The sequence below is a fragment of the Papaver somniferum genome, chromosome 7, assembly GCF_003573695.1.
Source record: "Papaver somniferum cultivar HN1 chromosome 7, ASM357369v1, whole genome shotgun sequence".
Classification (NCBI taxonomy): Eukaryota; Viridiplantae; Streptophyta; class Magnoliopsida; order Ranunculales; family Papaveraceae; genus Papaver; species Papaver somniferum.
This window is the reverse complement of record NC_039364.1, coordinates 32783593-32802494: the sequence shown is the minus strand read 5'-3', so window position 1 is coordinate 32802494 and position 18902 is coordinate 32783593. Positions and strand designations below refer to the sequence as shown.

The following is an 18902-nucleotide window of genomic DNA, read 5'->3' as shown; positions in this document are numbered from 1 at the left end:
GTATGACTCCCGATTACATCTTTTTCCAGGAAAACTGCGTTCCAGATGGAAGGGTCCGTACCTAGTACGCACAGTTTTTCCTCATGGAGCTGTAGAGTTGGAGGATGTCTCCAACAAGAACGTTTTCAAAGTCAACGGGCAGAGATTAAAGCCATTCCTTGAGCCATTTCCACCCGACATTGAAACAACCAACCTGGAGGACCCAGTCTATGTGGACTAAACTGGTCCACTCTTTCCCTAAATAACCAAAAAGTTTTCCAAATTTTCCCTAAAAACCAAAATTTTCGTTTTCCCATCAAAACCAAATTTCCCAACAAAACCAAATTTTTTCCAAAAAGTCCAATCCCATTAAAAACCAAATTTTCTTGTAGATAATGTGTTAGTTAAATTTCCTTTTGTGTATATTTTGTGCTCATCCATTGTGACTGCTAATATGATGGATTTTTGCCTTGAAATAACGGAGTTTTAATCGAGCTACCACCGTACAATCGGGTATTCTCTCTCCTTTTACTCTACTCAGCATGTTCCTCTTCATATATTGTTTTATAATTCTTTCCATATTTTGAAACATTGAGGACAATGTTTAGTTTAGGTTTGGGGGTATAGAGTAGATACCATGATAATTTGGCATAATTGAAAACGAACTCCTTCTTCTTTTTGAAAAAATTGAAAAATTCCAAAAAAATTAAAAATTAAAAATTCAAAAAAATTAAAAAAATTAAAAAAATCATAAAAATGTAGCTCATTTACCTTGAAATGTTGACTCTTGTGCAAATATGTAATTATTAGGAGTCTTAGTCTAGATATTTAGGCACCCTGATTCTAGCACAATTCACATGTTGATAAGAAATTTGCACGCGCACGATCTACCAATACATGTATGGCCTCGATCTTCAAGGTGTTTGATAGGAAGTTACGATTGCCAATCACTTTAGAATACTGAACGAAACTTGACTAGCTTGTTCTTTGGTTGGTTGGGATAGAAGGTGGAGGTTACATTAAGAAAGACAACCATCGAATTTAACTGGGTGCATCAAAAAGGGCTACCTCTTGCAAAGTGTCATGTAATCTTTTGTTTCCTTTTGTTATGTATCAAAAGTGTTTCCTTGCAAAAAAAAAAAAAAAAAAAAAAAAAAAAAAAAAAAAAAAAAAAAAAACGATGTATATTCAGAAAAAAAAAAATATCAGAAAAATACAAAAAAATCAAGTGTTTATCAATTCCATCTCTCTTGTTCCAAAAATAAAAAGAGAATAGTCAATGTAAATAAGAGTCATGTAATGTCATCTTTGTTGTTTCATTGTAATAAGCAAGGAGGGTGTATGCCATTGATGTACAACGCGAGTAATTGTGAAATACCTCCAACTCATTCACAATTCTCGTAAAGTCCGGACACAGCTAGCTAGATTTCGACCTCAGTTCTTAGCCTGAGAAACTATCTCTTGGTGATTAGTAGTCATGACTTCAGATCTTTCTTTACACATGTGTAGATACACTTTACACTCTTATCACATGTTTTTTTTGTTATCAGTGCTAGGATTGTGCCTTCGATAGCTAGATTGACATCTCCATTTTGCTGGGAGCTTAACTGTTTTGCACATGTCACATTTGATGGAATCTGAGCTTATATTTTGACCTAGAACTTTGTAGGTACGTTCTAAGCAAACCTTCACGAGACTTCAACTCGTCCACTAGGGACACTTAGTGGTTTAAAAGGCTTAGTGCATACGCTAAATGCATTCGAGAGACCAGCGACAGTGGTATAGTTAGGATTTCCTTAGTTTTGTTTTACTTGAGGACAAGTAAAATTCAGGTTTGGGGGTATTTGATGAGTGCCAAATATTGTATATATTTTATCCCTTTTTGTTGGCATTTACTCATCTTTTGTGCATTAATTCTACATTTTATCCCACATTCTGTATTTTCATTGTTTTCAAGAATAAATATTTTTATTAATTAATTTTGCATTTTTAGGTAATAAATAAAGATTGGATGAGTTGCGGAGCAAAAAGAGCAGAAAAGTGGTGAAAAGCCGGGAGAAATTACGCAAGGAAGCCGCAAAGAATGGAGCGCACGTCCAAAAAGCTGGAAATGGGCTCAAGAAGAAGAAAGTTGTTCTTAAAGAAGAAGTGGGCTCAAGGTTTTCCAAGCCCAAACTCATTTCCCAAACCCAAATCCATACCCGCTTGCGTCTTCAGCCGTCAGATCAGTTCTCAGAAGCATCCGACGGTCGCTCCCTTGCTGTGCATCGAAGTTGGATATCTCCGCCTAACACTACAACACCTAACTCCATCTGGCGTCGTTGATTTTGTTGTATTATATAATCCAGCGATCGTTACAAGCTTCACTTCATCTCACCGTCCGATTGATCTTTCATCTCCCTATCCCACGGCTTAGTCTCGCTGAACATCAAAAATCGATGCACTCGCCTCACACCCAAGTGTCGAACACCCTAGACCTCAAACAAACGCACCCTTCCCCTTTCTCCATCGAACCCATCTCCTCCATCACCCCCCTCTGCAGAACCACCATACTCCGTACCACCACCATGTCCGTCTCCATCACCACCACCTCACCCCAAATCACTCCACTATTTTCTCCCCAACTCTACTCTACCTAAGCCCATCATCACCATCACGTACCATCTCTTTAGCATCACTAATTTCTCCAATTTCTCATCTCTCTGCTCACTGAAACCCTAGGTGAGAAATTGGGGATATAAGTGATGATTAAAGCAACAATTGGAGCATGAGAGGAACGAGAAGAAGCAGGAGAAGAGTGGGTCGACGAGATGGAGCGAGTATCTCATCAACAGTAGGTAAATCAATTTCACCAAACCCTAGTTCTACTGATTTTGGGGGGAAATTGGGGGAAAACCCTAAATGGGTAATTGGGTATAAATTGGTGTTGTGTGGAGTGTGTGAAAGACACTGTGTATCTCTCTGGACTAGCCAGTAGAGAATTTGCTACAAATTTTTATGAATTTCAATTTCAGTGCTTATCAGTTAACAAGTTGAAAATTGCATATATTTTTAGTTATCTCAAATTTTGCTAGTTGTGTATGAATCATCTGTGTTAATGTATGTATGTTGCTACATCATGTTTAGCATGAGCTAAATAGCACTAAGCTAAGGCTCAGTTGAAGCCTTGTGTACTGTCAATTGACAGGTTGCTAGGATAGTTCTCCTGTTGCCCTGTTTTGCTTGAGCAAATGGGAGATACCAATGCACATAGTGCCTATGATTGGCTGTGCTGTCAAAAGACAGCCAATGCTAGGGGCAGACTATTGAGCAATTTAGTATTCTTCTATTTCTAGATGTATGCATAGGATCAAACACAACCTAGAAACATGTCATTTGATTAGGACACAAGGTGGATCCTAAGCCTTGGCTTAACCACCAATCCCTTCTCAGTAATTTGCATTTTCAGTCCTGTGTGCTTTCAACTCAGTTAATTTTCTTGCCTCTTATTTTCTTGCACTTTGTAGCTTCTGTGCACTGAAGTCAGTGCACAATCCTCACTCTGCCCTTGGCTTCCTAGCCTTGGTTCTTGTCTGTTTTTCTTTTCTTAGTTGGTTCTTTGCTGATTTACCTTGCTTTGCTCACTGCCATAGTGCATTGTCACCATTGTTAGCCTAGGAAGACTTCTTGTATGCTCCTCTCCCTGTGGACAAACCCCTACTCATCATTTTATTACAAACCTTGGCCTTGTATACTTGCAAGCTTTTGTGTGTCGTTGCTTGTCACACCACATCGCAACAAACACAGACTTATTAGGTCTTTAATGTGTTTGCCTTCTCTGATACCAATTGAAAATGCGGGGGTCTAACAACCACACCCAACAATTCGTTTGGAAATTTGAGAGGACTTACTCCAATACATTTTCTAGAGAATCAACTAGACAGTCAGACTCAATCTAGAATAAAGTATATCAAAGAGTTTAATATATCTAACTCTTAATTCAATCCGCAATCAGCAAATAGAAATCTGCGAGCCTGATTGAATATAAGAGGAGTTACATGAACGGTACCAAAGACCAATGTTCAAGTGTCAATCAATGTAAATCAACAACCAAAGGTTGGATATTCTAATTGATTGATCTTAATACACAACCTGTGATATTTCAATTATATAACAAAATATAATGCGGAAAAGAAATAACACAAACACCAGAATTTTGTTAACGAGGAAACCGCAAATGCAGAAAATCCCCGGGACCTAGTCCAGATTGAACACCATATGGTATTAAGCCGCTACAAACACTAGCCTACTACCAATTAACTTCAGACTGGACTGTAGTTGAACCCTAATCAATCTCACATTGATTCAAGTTACAGTTACGCTCCTTACGTCTCTGATCCCAGCAGGATACTACACATTTGATTCCCTTAGCTGATATCACCCACAACTAAGAGTTGCTACGACCCAAAGTCGAAGACTTGATAGATAAATCTGTCTCACATAGAAAAGTCTATAGGATTGAACAAATCTGTCTCCCACAGAAATACCCAAGAGTTTTTTGTTCTGTATTTTGATAAATCAAAGTGAACAGGAACCAATTGATAAACCAAACTTATATTCCCGAAGAACAACCTAGTATTATCAATCACCTCACAATAAACTTAATCGACTAGCGAAACAAGTTATTGTGGAATCACAAACGATGAGACGAAGTTTGTTTGTGATTAGTTTTCTATCTTGCCTATAGGAGATATAAAATGTCGAGCCAATTATTTCAATTGCATTCAACACGATAGAAACAACAAAATCTGATCACGCAACTACAAAGGTAATAGTTGGGGTTGGCTTCACAATCCCAATGAAGTCTTCATGTCGTTAACCTACAGGGTCTCGAGAAGAAACCTAAGATTAAAGTAGAATCGACTCTAGTTATGTAACTAGTAACACACAGGAGGTGTGGGGATTAGGTTTCCCAGTTGCTATAGTTCTCCTTTATATAGTTTTCAAATCAGGGTTTGCAATCCAAGTTACCTTGGTAACAAAGCATTCAATATTCACCGTTAGATGAAAAACCTGATTCAACCAAGCTAATATCTTTTAACCGTTAGATCGAACTTAGCTTGTTACACATAAATGTAATGTACCCTCATTTAGGTCTCTGTAACCGTACCCAAACGTGTACACCATGTTGGTTCACAAATAGTTAACCGAGGTTATACATATGATTACTCTCATATCAACCTTATTCATCTTAACCATAACTAGTTCAAAAGACTCAAATGAAACTACTTAAAGAGGTTTTCAATTGTTTAGAAAGCACAATTGAAACCAAATCGGTTTGATTCACTTGAATCAATCATGGACATCATAGCAACGGTTACAAAGATTGCATTCCTTATGATTTAAATGTTTAAATCCATGAACTGACCGATTTGACAAAGTAACCAGCTTAAGTATGCGTATGGGTATGCGTACTTAAGCAACCGGTTTTTGAGTTTGTAAAGTTTCCAAACTCAAGGTGATTAGTTAAGAGTTTGTCAAAAACCAAACTCATCAGAAATTCTCGGTTCGAGAACTTCCGCCAGTATGCGTACGGGTACGCGTACTTAACCTGTATCCTTCACCAAATTCGTATACACACATATGCATACTCTTGGCTTCCGGTTTATGGATTTATACACTAATGTGCGAACACACTATATATGCTTATATCCAAAGATAGTTACATCATCAACTCTTTATTTCAATCATTGAAACATTCTTATATAATGACAATAGCCGTTTTCACACACTATTAACATCAAAGCAATTTTCAAGATATTGAAATAATCATTATCGAAACATTCCAAGCTTACATCAAATGATTGTATCACACAAACCATGTAAGATGTTACTCGGAAATTTTCTCATGATATAAGATGAACTTGGTCGAAGCGAAAGCTTGCCAACATATATTTAGAGAAATATGTAAGCGAGATATACTCAGCTCTAAATCTCAAATGTGTATAGAGAAAACCATATTGTAACACGACTTATGTCTCAATATAGGAGATAGTAGAAATAGACTTTACAAGTGATAGATGAGTTCAAGTCTCCACATACCTTTTGTCGAAGAAGTTCCACAAGCCCCCCTTAGTAGTTCTTCGTCTTTAAGAGATGAACGTCGAGAGATCTAAGCTCAACTACACTATCTATGTCCTAGTCCGAGACATCTATAAATAGGCTAGAAATCAAGACTTATAGTTTTGATCACTAACATTAACAAACATTCTTGAGATAACAACGCATGCGAGTTCGACCGAGCAATGCTTTAACACATACTTTAGGTTCCCAGTTTTGGACTTATACACAAAAGTGCGAACACACTCTATGCTTATATCCAAAGAAGCTTATAAGATTCTAAACTCTTTATTTCAATCCTTGAAACATTCTTCTATAATGATAATAGCCGTTTTCACACACTATTGGCATCAAAGCAATTTTCAAGATATTGATATAATCATTATCGAAACATTCCAAGTCTTACACCAAATGATTGTAACACACAAACCATGTAAGATGTTACTCGGAAATTTTCTCATGATATAAGATGAACTTGGTCGAAGCGAAAGCTTACCAACACATATTTCGAGAAATATGTAAGCGAGATATACTCAGCTCGAAATTTCAAATGTGTATATAGAAAACTATATCGTAATACGACTTATGTCTCAATATAGGAGATAGTATAAATAGACTTTCCAAGTGATAGTTGAGTTAAAGTCTCCACATACCTTTTCTCGATGAAGCTCCACAAGCTCTCCTTAGTAGTTCTTCGTCTTCAAGTGATAAACGCCGTGAAGTCTAAGCTCAACTACACAATCTATGTCCTAGTCAGAGACATCGATAAATAGGCTAGAAATCAAGACTTATAGTTTTGATCACCAACATTGACAAACATGCTTGAGATAGAAACACATGCGAGTTCGACCGAACAATGCTCTAACAATCTCCCCCTTTGTAAATTTTAGTGACAAAACTATCAACACATATGGATTACAGAATAGATAAAAATTGTAGCTTCTCATCCAAATACTTGATCTCCTTGGCATCTTCAACGCGACTCGAAATCTTCGTCACTTCCAAGTACTCCATGATCCTAAAGGTTGTAAGTTCAGCATCATAGTTGTTGAAGATCCGTAGCGATAACAATGAGAAAAAAAAGTGTTCTCAATCATTGTTATATAGTGTCATAGTATTATTACGCAACATCAAAGTTCAATTGTATCACAACTTTGACAACAATACTATGGTGATATGTAACACTCTCTCTTAGTCAATACTTCATCTCAATATGAAAACCACTCCCCCTTACATAATGATCCGTAAACCATATGTATTTGTAATATCACACCACACATTAATTCTCCCCCTTTTTGTCAATATAAATTGGAAAAGGTACGAAAACTAGTGGGATCCTCATGAAATTTTCATAGAGATACTTCATAACCAAAAGAGAATACCATATCAACTTATTGGATGCCATTATAAAGCCGAAGCTAAATGCATTCTTCAAGGAGTTTATAAAGATACAAGATCACCCCTTAAATATTCCACAGTCGCACTCCCCACAAAGATTTGGAAATTAAGCACAAGTTCAAAAAGAACTCTCCCCCATAAAATGTCATTCCCGAAAGAACAACAAAGGCGACCTTATTTTCTCAAGAAAAGAAGGATTTCTTTGGACATAACCAAATCACATGAAAACATGAATTTGAATCCAAAGTATTCAATTGAATTAACCACAAAAGAATCCATGATTAATCCAATCGAAATGCAAAACTAAATTAACCACAAGAAAACCCATGATTAATTCAATCTGAATTACACAACTAAATTAACCACAAGAAAGTGATAAATTCAATTGGTCATGCTCGTCATAAGAGAACTTATGGAGCAACAACTAAACTGACCACAAAATAATGATCAATTCAGTTGGTCATGCTCAAACATAAGAAAACTTATGGAGCAACACAGTATATGCACAAAAATGTGGATCGGAGATGACCAACACTGCGGAAAAGACAAGGATTCATTCTATTTTTCATCACTATTTGCACAATGACATGTAATATAATTATTCCTTGTAAACAAAAGCTTTATCCTTTCTTCCATCAAAATAATGACATAAAAGGCTTTAACTTTTGTAATGTCAAAAGTTCATTCTATCTTCTATCAATACTTTCATACCGACAAAATAGAGATAACTTTTGAAAAAATATGGGACAATCACAGGTTCACGGACGTAAACAACATATCCCATAACAATTTGCAAAATATAAAATCATAAAGATTAAAATTGCAAAAATCATCTTCCAAATAACTTAGAATAAATAAATCTAAAAACATTGAAGATGAAAATCGTTGAACATAGCTATATGTACTCACAATAATGGCTATTCCAAACCCTAGTTATTCTTCTAAAAACATAAAAAGAAGATTTACTAGACATTATAGAGCTTTCTCAGGGCATCTACAGAGAATTCCTTCACATTATTGAAAAATCCATTGATAGTTGGATCGTTCAATTCCTCCAAATCTTCAGAAATATCAGTTAACTCACTAAGTTTTCTTTTTAGTTCACGCAGAGTGTTCTTTGTTAGAGACAAGATTTGTTCATAGTGAGAGATATCTCTTATAGAAGAAATGATTCGAGATTTTAAATCATTTCTTTTCCCGATGAAATCCTTCACCATAGCCCTAAAGTTATTATCGGAATGACAAACATACAATACGCAGTTAGAGGAAGAACTTGGATCATCAGTTGTGTTCTTCACCTTTCTTTTCCTTGAAGAAGAAATTCCTTCACACAGATACACATTAACTGCTTCTACAACATCTCTTTTCGTGGTACCTCTAGTTATAGGGGCCATGAGACTGTATCTTTAGAAAAGAAGGTAAAGAACAGTGATGTTCACAAATGAACATAAATAGACTCCACGATAGCAAAACCCTAAAGGAACTTGAAAAAGTCTCCACGGTTCATGATCCATTATCAATCTTAACAATAAAATATTTACTTGCTCAATATGGAACAGAAAAATCAACAAAAGATTTACAAGACTTGAACCAACCTTGAAGTAATCCTTATTTTTCAAGTCCAAAATAAGTATACGATTTATTACTATGGTTTAGATAGTAATAGAGTGAACAAATTGTTCACATTTTGTGTCACCGGGTGACATTTCAAGGTTTATTGAGTAAACGGACTTACCTCGTCTAACTCTGATTCTTTTGGATTTCTTCTTGTACCTAGGCGTCTCTGAGTGCTTCTCTATAGTCAAATTCATCTTTTGCATGTCAAATTGAAGTTTGGTAATTCTTTTACAGTTCCTCTTGAAGTTTGGTAATTCTTTTGCGTCTCTGAGTGCTTCTCTATAGTCAAATTCAACACTTCTCTATAGAATGATTGGATAATGTAATCATAAAACACTAAGAGCAAGTCTAAAATACTTACAAAGTTCTTAAGACTTGTTGTTGGGTATTTCGGTGGCATCTTCCTCTTACGAGCCAGTTTTTCAACATTCTCTTCTCTACTCACAGTAGGATGAGCAAAACCCAAGTACCATGGCATATAATCTTCATGAGCTTCATAACCTTCGGTCACGTCGTCTAAAAGATTCGTATCGATTTTACGGTCACACCTTCCATTCCAATGAGAAATCACTAGTAGTGGAGCGTAACGAACATAAATACTTTTTTGGGACGTGCTGAACTCCTACCTTACCACTTTAAATAACGGATCATCACCGAGATGAGGTACTTCTTGGATGTAACCCACTTGTCGCAAAACCCGTTATGGATCGTACATTGAAAATCTTTGGGGGTAAAACAAGGGACCGTAGTATAATGCAACAACATCTCTCCTTTTGATTATACCTTCATTTCTATCATTTCGATAAGGATCAAATATTACCTCATCCACAGTCATTTTGTGCAAGGCGACTCGCATGTTGATAAGATGCTGTGGCATATCCTTATCCTGAGCACCGGTAAAACTATATCATTGTCCTCTTGGATTGTGACTCGCAAGATTAGTGTTCACTGTAGGGGTTGCCGTTCACCAAAGAAGGGAAGTGATCATATACCCAAACCTATGCATACACAAAGTTTAGTAAGAATCTTATCTTATAAGCATTTTGCAAATACAAATGATTTAGACAATTGAATTACCTGGAAGAGACATATATTTATTTTAACTTGTTTAGTCAATGCCCTTGAACTCTTTGTCAACTCTTCATTCAAGAAGGCAACCACCGCAATACCCCAAGAATACATATGCATCTCATGAAAGGGATGCAATAGTTGAAGATACTAGACATCGACCAAGCTTCCAGAACTGTCGGGGAAGATACAGTTGCCCAAGATGTATTGCAAATAAGCTGACGCAGTAGCATTGATTTGCACCATGGACACACTTCCAAAGATTTTCTGGGTCCTAGAGTATGTGTCCCTCAACATCTTCAGATTTAACTTCCTGCTTATACAACCATCCTTCTTCACAAACAAAGACTCAGGCCGCTTTCATCCAAACCGAACAAGATCTTGGTCAATTTGAAGATTTTCTCCCAAGAAATGCCTTCTTCGTAGCCATCACTGGTTGACTTTCCCTCAACCTCGAGTCCTAAAATTTGATGAGCATCATCGGGAGTTACCGCTATCTCACCGAATGGGAATAACATTGTATCAGTCTCTCCGTAGAACCTCTCACAGAATGCAGATACGGTAAATCTGTCATACTCAACAATCAAACTCTCCACCGCAGGCCACAACCCGTAGTTCTTGATAATCGCTTGCACCTCGGCGCATTCCTTGTCACGTGGCCAACTCTTCATCATAGTGCTTGAAACATGGTGCCTCATAAGACAGATGGCACGCTTGTGATCCTTAGTACTAAAAACACAAAATTAAAACAAATACAAACACTTGAATCAAATTTAAGATAGATACACTTAAATAAAAACAAAGTTTTATTGAGATTACTTACGATAGCACCATGGATTTCACGTGGCCATGAGTCTTTGTATCCAAAAAGAACATATCCACCATTTTCTAGGGTCCCTAGTGGAGGCTGACATGGTTTCAGTGTGACCTTCAAGTGAGGGGGAAGCTTGTGGGAATCAGCTGGATTAGTGATAACTCGCTTCGGTCTTTCGGTTGCGGTTGAAGTTGCAGTTCCAGTTACAGCTTCAGTTTTTTGATCATTATCTGCCTTTTCTCCATCTTCTTCTTCCTCTTCCTCTTCAACAATTTTATCTTGTCTATCATTATCTTTATCTCCATCATTGTTATGACCATCACCATTACCTCCTCCAACAGGTGGCATGTCTTGATCATCATCATGATGCTCATCATCTCCTCCAGCAGCCGGAGTTCTTTCAACACCATCATGATCATTACCTCTTCTACCAGATGGATTTGATTGATCTTTATATGGAGTTTCATCTGAATCATTGGGTTCCAGTGGTGGATGAGAATCATTCCTTTCACGAATCTTGAGCGTTCTTGGCTCAACTAATTCCCCTCGATGTGTTGTAGTCAAGAGTTTGTCACTAACACGAGGAGGTCTTGAAGGAGGAGTAACATTTTTTTTCTTTCCCTTTTGCAACCTAAACAAGAACAATTTTTTTTTAAAAAAAAAATCAATAGTCGGCAGGGTCGACAACTATAATCTATGCCGGCCAAACAATAGTCGACAGGGTCAATAACTATAATCCATGCTGACTAAACAGTACTCCGCAGGGTGTTATGCAACTAACGTGCCGGCATATAACAACTCTAAACACAGTAGATACATGAATTTTCCATACAATTAGTCGGCAGGGTCTATAACCCATACAATGCCGGCTAAAATGCAGTCGACAGGGTGGTATTCAAATACCATGCCGACCTTATGACTTTAGGCATCAGGAGACACCAACATTTTTCAAAACACACCGCGACAGGGTAAAAAATTATAACCCAGCGACTGTAAAAAACATATATCGCCGACAAGGTATTAAGGTTGAATACCTTGCCGACCCTGTAAAAAGCAGTTACAAATATTAAACAGCCGGCATGATATTTAACCTAAGAGCTTGCCGACTAATCTTAACTATGAAAAGTCGGCAGGGTCGTGAATCAGAGACCCTGCCGGCTGAATAACTGCAGATTCACAATTTTGATGTTTCTGACATAATTTGACATGCAAACATAAAATTGAAGTATTGGAGTGAGTTTAAGCAGGCCCTTACTTTCTCAATTGCGCCATTTCTTCGGTTTCAGCAGCGTTGATTTCTTCTTCTTCAACGGTTTTTTTACTCCGTTTTTGTTGAACAAAATTTGCAATTCTAGGGTTATATTGATTGGGTTTTCTATTTGTTCTTTTCATACGACTAGCGCTCGGCCGCCGCTACATGTTTGAAGATTAATCGGAATTTTCGAATCGACGATTACCACGAATTTTCGATGGTGGTGTGATGGATAATCCGGTATGGTATGGTAGAGGAGAAGAATAAGAGAAGAAGATAAAATGAAAAAAATGAAATCTGATTAGAGTGATAAGAATTATAATGCACAACGATATTTTTATAACTTTGTCCATATTAATACCCCTAGCCCTTCAAATGAGTCCCTTTAAAATTGTGTATACCCCAATCGGGCCAGGATTATTATCCCATAAAAAAAGAAAAAAAAATCGATTATTATCCCAGTCAGATCACCTCAATCAGCAGAATCTATATCATCCAACGGATAGATGATGAACAAGTAACAGTCACTAATTTCAAAAAGTAGGTCACCAAAATTAAACTTTCCCATCCAAAAAAAAATACTAGAACCGTTTGTAGACGGTAATTTCAAAGCCCTTATTCTCTTGCTTTCTCCGCCCTTCATCTTCCTAAATTTTCGCTTCTCTCTTCTCTTCCCCAATCTCCATCCCTAAAACTCTCCATTGGAGAATCAGAGAAAAACTGAGTGAAGCACTTGGGAAACAAACACAATGTCTTTTTCGACAATCAAAATCATTCAACCTGTTTCAGTTACTAGTACTAAAACTACAGCTAGATCTCAAGAGAAATCCCTTCTCGACCCTTTAAAATTAAACAACAATTCCTTCTTGGGTTCTACTTATAAACTTCGTTCAATTTCATCCAAATCTAATTTTCCTTCTTTTATTCGTCGATCTTCTTCTATTTCAGCTGTTTCTGATGTCGTTAAGGAGAAGAAGATCAAATCTAATGCCATCTCCAATTTGGTAAATCCTTAAACATATCTTTTTTTTTTTTTTGATTTAATTAGATCTTTGAATTTTAATAGACGTTTAGGTATAGAATTCTGTATTCCGATTCCAATTCCAATTTCATTTGTTTTCGTGTAGTTGATAACTAAAGAGGAAGGATTGGTATTATATGAAGATATGGTGTTAGGGAGAGCTTTTGAAGATATGTGTGCTCAGATGTATTACAGAGGTAAAATGTTTGGATTTGTTCATCTTTACAATGGACAAGAAGCTGTTTCAACTGGATTTATTAAGCTCTTGAAAAAGGAAGATTCTGTAGTTAGTACTTACCGTGATCACGTTCATGCACTAAGTAAGGGTGTACCTGCTCGTGAAGTTATGAGTGAACTCTTTGGTAAGGCTACTGGATGTTGCCGTGGACAAGGAGGATCTATGCATATGTTTTCCAAAGAACATAATTTAATTGGTGGATTTGCATTTATTGGTGAAGGTATTCCTGTGGCTACTGGTGCTGCATTTACCTCTAGGTATAAGAGAGAAGTTTTAAAACAAGCTGATTGTGATTATGTTACATGTGCCTTTTTTGGTGATGGGACATGTAACAATGGACAGTTTTTCGAGTGTTTGAATATGGCTGCATTGTGGAAATTGCCCATCATCTTTGTTGTGGAAAACAATTTGTGGGCAATTGGCATGTCTCATTTGAGATCTACCTCTGATCCAGAGATTTGGAAGAAGGGTCCTGCTTTTGGAATGCCTGGGATCCATGTTGACGGCATGGATGTTCTCAAGGTAAGGGAAGTTGCTAAGGAGGCAGTTGACAGGGCTAGAAGAGGAGAAGGACCTACTTTGATTGAATGTGAGACATACAGGCTTAGGGGACATTCATTGGCTGACCCTGATGAGCTTCGTGACCCAGGTAAAACTTTCAAATCCTCATTTCTTGTTCAATTGTACGTTTTCAATTTGTTTAAATGTGAGTTCTGTAGGGTTTTCCGGCAAGCAAAACAACAAATAAATAGTTACTCATCTGACCCGTTTCATTTTACTGGAGAGTTGGTTTTTGGAAGTGATGTAATAAATCCTTTTGGGTCATGAGCTGTTACTGGACTGCAGTTGTTACTTTGAGACCATCTTAATTTAGTTGTACAGTCTGGATCTTATTTCAATCGCTGTTGATATTGATAGTTGCAGATTCCAAACATGTTTCAAATCATTAACAATTAACGTATTTGAACTAGAGACTGAAGTGAACTGTTAACATCCAAGTTATATGGGAACTGTATGAAAAAGATTGTTATCATCCGTTTGTAAGCCGCGTGTATGCTTTCTTTTTGTTTAGAGCTTGCACTGCTGCTTTTCGTTCTGTTATTAAAAGGTTTTGTGAAAATTGTCAGGGTGTATAACTTGTTTTAATCTTTCTGTGCATGCTATTTCAGTTGCAAAATTAGTTGGCTTCTAATAAAAAAGATGGTTGACTATACTCACTTTTAGCTATAAATTTTGTGTTTATTTCGTCTCTTTGTTACATTTTTTTGGTCTCCAGATATGTTTTAATAGATTCTCATCTTCGACTTTTGTTTTGGCAGAGGAGAAGGCTAAATATGGTGCAAGAGACCCTATCAAGGCCTTGAAGAAATATATGTTTGAGAATAATCTGGTTACGGAAGTTGAGTTGAAGGCTGTAGAAAAGAAGATTGACGAACTGATTGAAGATGCTGTTGAATTTGCCGAAGCAAGCCCTCATCCAGAACGCAGCCAACTACTTGAGAATGTGTTTGCAGATCCTAAAGGTTTTGGAATTGGACCTGATGGAAAGTACAGGTGCGAGGATCCGAAGTTTACACAAGGGACTGCTCATGTTTAAAACGCTTCCAAGATCTATTGGACCAGATTTATATCCTTCCAGTGTTAGTGCGACCTTATGTGGTCGATTTAGTTCAGGTGTTTGTTTTTCTTAGTAACAAGTTTGCCTTTTTTTTCTATTCTACTGAAGCAGCATTTGTTTGTCAGCTAGGTTTGCTTTCTTTTTTTTGTTCGTTATCATTTTGTCTCCTTCATTAATAAGAACGTCTTTAGTTTTATTCATTTTGTCTTTGGTTTTATTGTTAATATGACAGTTTTTATCCTTGTAAGATTAATTTTTTTTTCTTTCTTCTGTGTTTCGTTTCCGATGGATAGACCAATTCCATCTTCTTCTGTGTCTCGTTTAGATGTTTGTAAGAATTTTAATACATGTAAGAGGTTAGCACCTATAATTTCAACTCGAGGTAGTTTGCTTGTATTGGAATCCTAAGTGAGGTGAAATTCTGGTTGCTGGTGGTGGGACAAGGCATGCTATGTTTGGTGCTGCTGGGAGTTGGATGAATTCAGTGGAGTGTTATAATGTTGAGAAGGATGAGTGTATTGCTTTGGATGGGTTACCTAGATGTCGTGCTGGATGTGTTGTTTTTTTGGCCGGAAAGGGAGAAGAACTGGAGTTCCAGGTTATTGGTGGATATGGTGAATCTAGAACTGTTTCTGGAATTTTTCATGTGGATGAATATTATGGAGATGGAGTAATCTTAGAATTGAAGAATTTCGGGAAACTTGGAAATATTGCTGTTGTGGATGGTGATATGCCAATGGTTTTCATGCTTGCATTTTCAGGTATTCCTTATAAACAAATAACCATGTGTAGACAATTTCAATTATTACTCTTGTTGAATTTGAATTTGATTTGAATTATTGTGTTACTATTACAGTTATGGCTTCCATTATCCTGATAAAAGTGTGTTTAGCTTACTTTATTGCATGATCGATGTTTTGATCAGTTTCTAGTTGTCTATTAGATCCAATAAAATGTAGCATTAGTTTGTGGCGGACGTATATCATGAGAAATAGAGGTATCATGCATTTGCATTATGCATCGTAAACTGTTTAATTATTGCCTTGGTTTAGTTCATGTAGAATGTTTACTGTCTAGAATTTTTTTTCTTGTATGCTTTCGAGATATAGAAATTTTGTGCCTGTTAAGGTAGGTTGTGGACCGTGTGGTATTGTACTAATATTCTGTATTTTATTGTGTTGCTTTCTACCATATATTTGTTTTCTTGTATCTATGGATGGTGTAAGTGGACGAGTTGAAGTCTCCTTGTATCTACGGTTTGTACTGCCTTAAGATCTGATGCCCATTTTGGATATTGTGTTGAGGTTCGAGTCTCCTTGCAGCCAATCACAATAATATTCTTAACTAAGGTGTGTGTTGGTTTTCTGATGGTCAATTATGTTTTGTCCCTTAACACCAGCATTCTGCGGAGTGTTTTTATATATAATAACTTGATTCTATCACGGTTGATAAGATGCATCTGTTCGCTCTTCTTCGTATTCAAATTTCAGTTTTGCATTTTCTGTAATCTGTATGAAACCCTACTTAACATGAAGCGATTTCATTTGGTATATGAACAATGGGCATGTTGATTAAACGCCTCTTACAAAATATTGTTTATTGTTGCAATTTTAAGTTTTCATGCTGCCGAATTGTCTAGCAAAATCATAATTTTGGGAATTATTTTCTTGCAGATATGATAGTTCTTCAAATAGATGGGTGAAAGAGTCTAGCGTACCAAGGAAATACCAAATTGACTCGTGTTTGCGATTTGCTGCATTAGATGGAGAAGTGCATGTTATGTCCTCATTGAAGTCATTGGAACCCCCAAAAAACCGAAGGCAACGTCACCACAAGAAATGTGCAACACTTTTCATTCAAACTTACGGCCGTAAGAAGAGAATGGAGATCTCTGACAACAAAGACACCTTTCCAATCCTCCTTGGACTTCAATACAGGAGTAGTGTGTAAAATCCAACTCTACCACCTACCACATCTCACTCATTTAGCTGCCAGTATTTACAGCAGTCATAAACCTTTGGTCTTAATCAGCAATTAATCTAGATTTGTTCATGAATTGTGTAGCTCCCATTAATCTTGTGTTCATCTTGCTATTGTTATCGTCAATTTACAGAATATGTTAAATAGATCCAGTCACTAGAATGCTAGTACATACATAATATTATATTTTCTCTGTAGTTGCGTGTTCTGATCTTACTTCTACTATCGCGATTGAGTATTATCTTTGCTAAGATTTGCTTGAGAATTATCTCCGATAGGTAAGATTAAAAGTAGTCACAAACATCTCCATCTCATCGGTTGTGATTCCACAATATCTTGTTTCACTACCATACGATTAAGATTATTGTGAGGTGATTGATATTACTAGGCTGTTCTTCGGGAATATAAGTCTGGTGTATCAATTGGTTCATGTTCATCTTGATTTATCAAAAGATGAAACAAAACTTGTGGGTATTTTTGTGAGAGACAGATTTATCTATTCCTATAGACTTTTCCGTGTGCGACAGATTTGTACATTAAGTCTTCGACTTTGGGTCATAGCAACTCTTGGTTGTGGGTGAGATCAGCTAAGGGAATCAAGTGCGCAGAGTCCTATTGGGCTTCCAGTCCGAAGTGAATTTGTAGTAGGCTAGAGTCTGTAGCGGCTTAATACAGTGTGGTGTTCAAATCTGGACTAGGTCCCGGGGTTTTCATGCATTTGTGGTTTCCTAGTTAATAAAACTTCTGGTGTCCTTTTTTTTGCTTAACTAAAAAAAAACTTCTGGTGTCTGTGTTATTTCTTTTTCGCATTATATTTTTATATAATTGAATTATCACAGGTTGTGCGTAGTTCAATCAATTAGATAATCCAACCTTTGGTTGATGATATAAATTGATTGACACTTGAACATCGGTCTTTGGTACCGTTCAAGTTGTTTTTCATATTAATCCGGCTCATAGATTTCTATCTGTTCGATTGCTGATTGATTTGAGAAACCGAGATACAACTCTTGGATATATTTCCATTGATGAAGTCTGACTATCTAGTTGATTCTCTTGGAATTATATTGGAGTTAGTCCATACAGATTGCTAAACGAATTATTGGGTGTGGTTGTTATATCCCCGGTTTTTCATCTCCCTCTCGTTGAAATCTAATCTTATTTTATTCTTAATTCTTTGTGTCAAGTAATTCTATTGTTAAGGATCTTCTGCATTTACTTTGCAAGACCTAGAAATCAGAGAAAAAAAAATGAAGGTGAGTTGGGATGAAATAACAAAATTAATTGTAATTTGAGGGCCACAGAGAAATTAATAAGTCAGATACTTATGCACGTCACCATTTAACGAAATTAACATGGGTCAACATTGGTCTTTAGACCAAACGCAAAGGCTGGACAAATGTTAGACAAATCAAACCAGAATACCAAAAACCAAATAACCCTTATTTGTATCATACCATAGCTGTATTGAAAAATTCTTTCATTTCACTAAGCAGAATTACAACTAACATTATAATACAGTCAGTAATAATAAGACTGTAAACCAAGAAGGTAAAGAGACAGTTAGCCAATGGACAACAACTAACAACCAAAGCAAACTGTGACACAAGACAGACACATATGTGAAATAAATTTACTAAAAGATTGTGTTCATATATGCAGAAGTTTCCTGAAGAGTTTTATAAGGGGAAATTTTGTGGAAAGTCAATTGATAATAAAAAATAAGAATTATGAGATAAAAAATTATAAATAAATAATTAGGTCAAATGTGATCATGATGGTCATTTGTTAGTTTATGTACCATGCCTTAATTTTAAA

At 36.5% G+C, this 18902-nt stretch overlaps 2 protein-coding genes across 2 annotated transcripts; both read left to right on the top strand.

The window, feature by feature from the left end:
• The first annotated feature begins 12832 nt into the window (after positions 1 to 12832).
• LOC113296906 (pyruvate dehydrogenase E1 component subunit alpha-3, chloroplastic-like) lies at positions 12833 to 15369 on the top strand. Its single transcript, XM_026545265.1, has 3 exons — positions 12833 to 13231; positions 13355 to 14135; positions 14806 to 15369. Exons 1-3 carry the CDS (start codon positions 12977 to 12979, stop codon positions 15081 to 15083), a joined length of 1314 nt encoding a protein of 437 aa, XP_026401050.1. The 5' UTR covers positions 12833 to 12976; the 3' UTR covers positions 15084 to 15369.
• Positions 15370 to 15489: 120 nt separating this feature from the next.
• LOC113296907 (F-box/kelch-repeat protein OR23-like) lies at positions 15490 to 17281 on the top strand. Its single transcript, XM_026545266.1, has 2 exons — positions 15490 to 15865; positions 16778 to 17281. Exons 1-2 carry the CDS (start codon positions 15556 to 15558, stop codon positions 16804 to 16806), a joined length of 339 nt encoding a protein of 112 aa, XP_026401051.1. The 5' UTR covers positions 15490 to 15555; the 3' UTR covers positions 16807 to 17281.
• Positions 17282 to 18902: the final 1621 nt, after the last annotated feature.

What these genes read in the sequence shown, in the direction of transcription:
- LOC113296906 (XM_026545265.1), top strand. Translation starts at nt 12,977, where the DNA reads ATGTCTTTTTCGACAATCAAAATCATTCAACCTGTTTCAGTTACTAGT. An exon ending in CTAATGCCATCTCCAATTTG is followed by an intron (nt 13,232 to 13,354) that starts GTAAATCCTTAA and finishes GTTTTCGTGTAG; the next exon opens with TTGATAACTAAAGAGGAAGG. An exon ending in TGATGAGCTTCGTGACCCAG is followed by an intron (nt 14,136 to 14,805) that starts GTAAAACTTTCA and finishes TTGTTTTGGCAG; the next exon opens with AGGAGAAGGCTAAATATGGT.
- LOC113296907 (XM_026545266.1), top strand. Translation starts at nt 15,556, where the DNA reads ATGTTTGGTGCTGCTGGGAGTTGGATGAATTCAGTGGAGTGTTATAAT. An exon ending in TTTCATGCTTGCATTTTCAG is followed by an intron (nt 15,866 to 16,777) that starts GTATTCCTTATA and finishes ATTTTCTTGCAG; the next exon opens with ATATGATAGTTCTTCAAATA.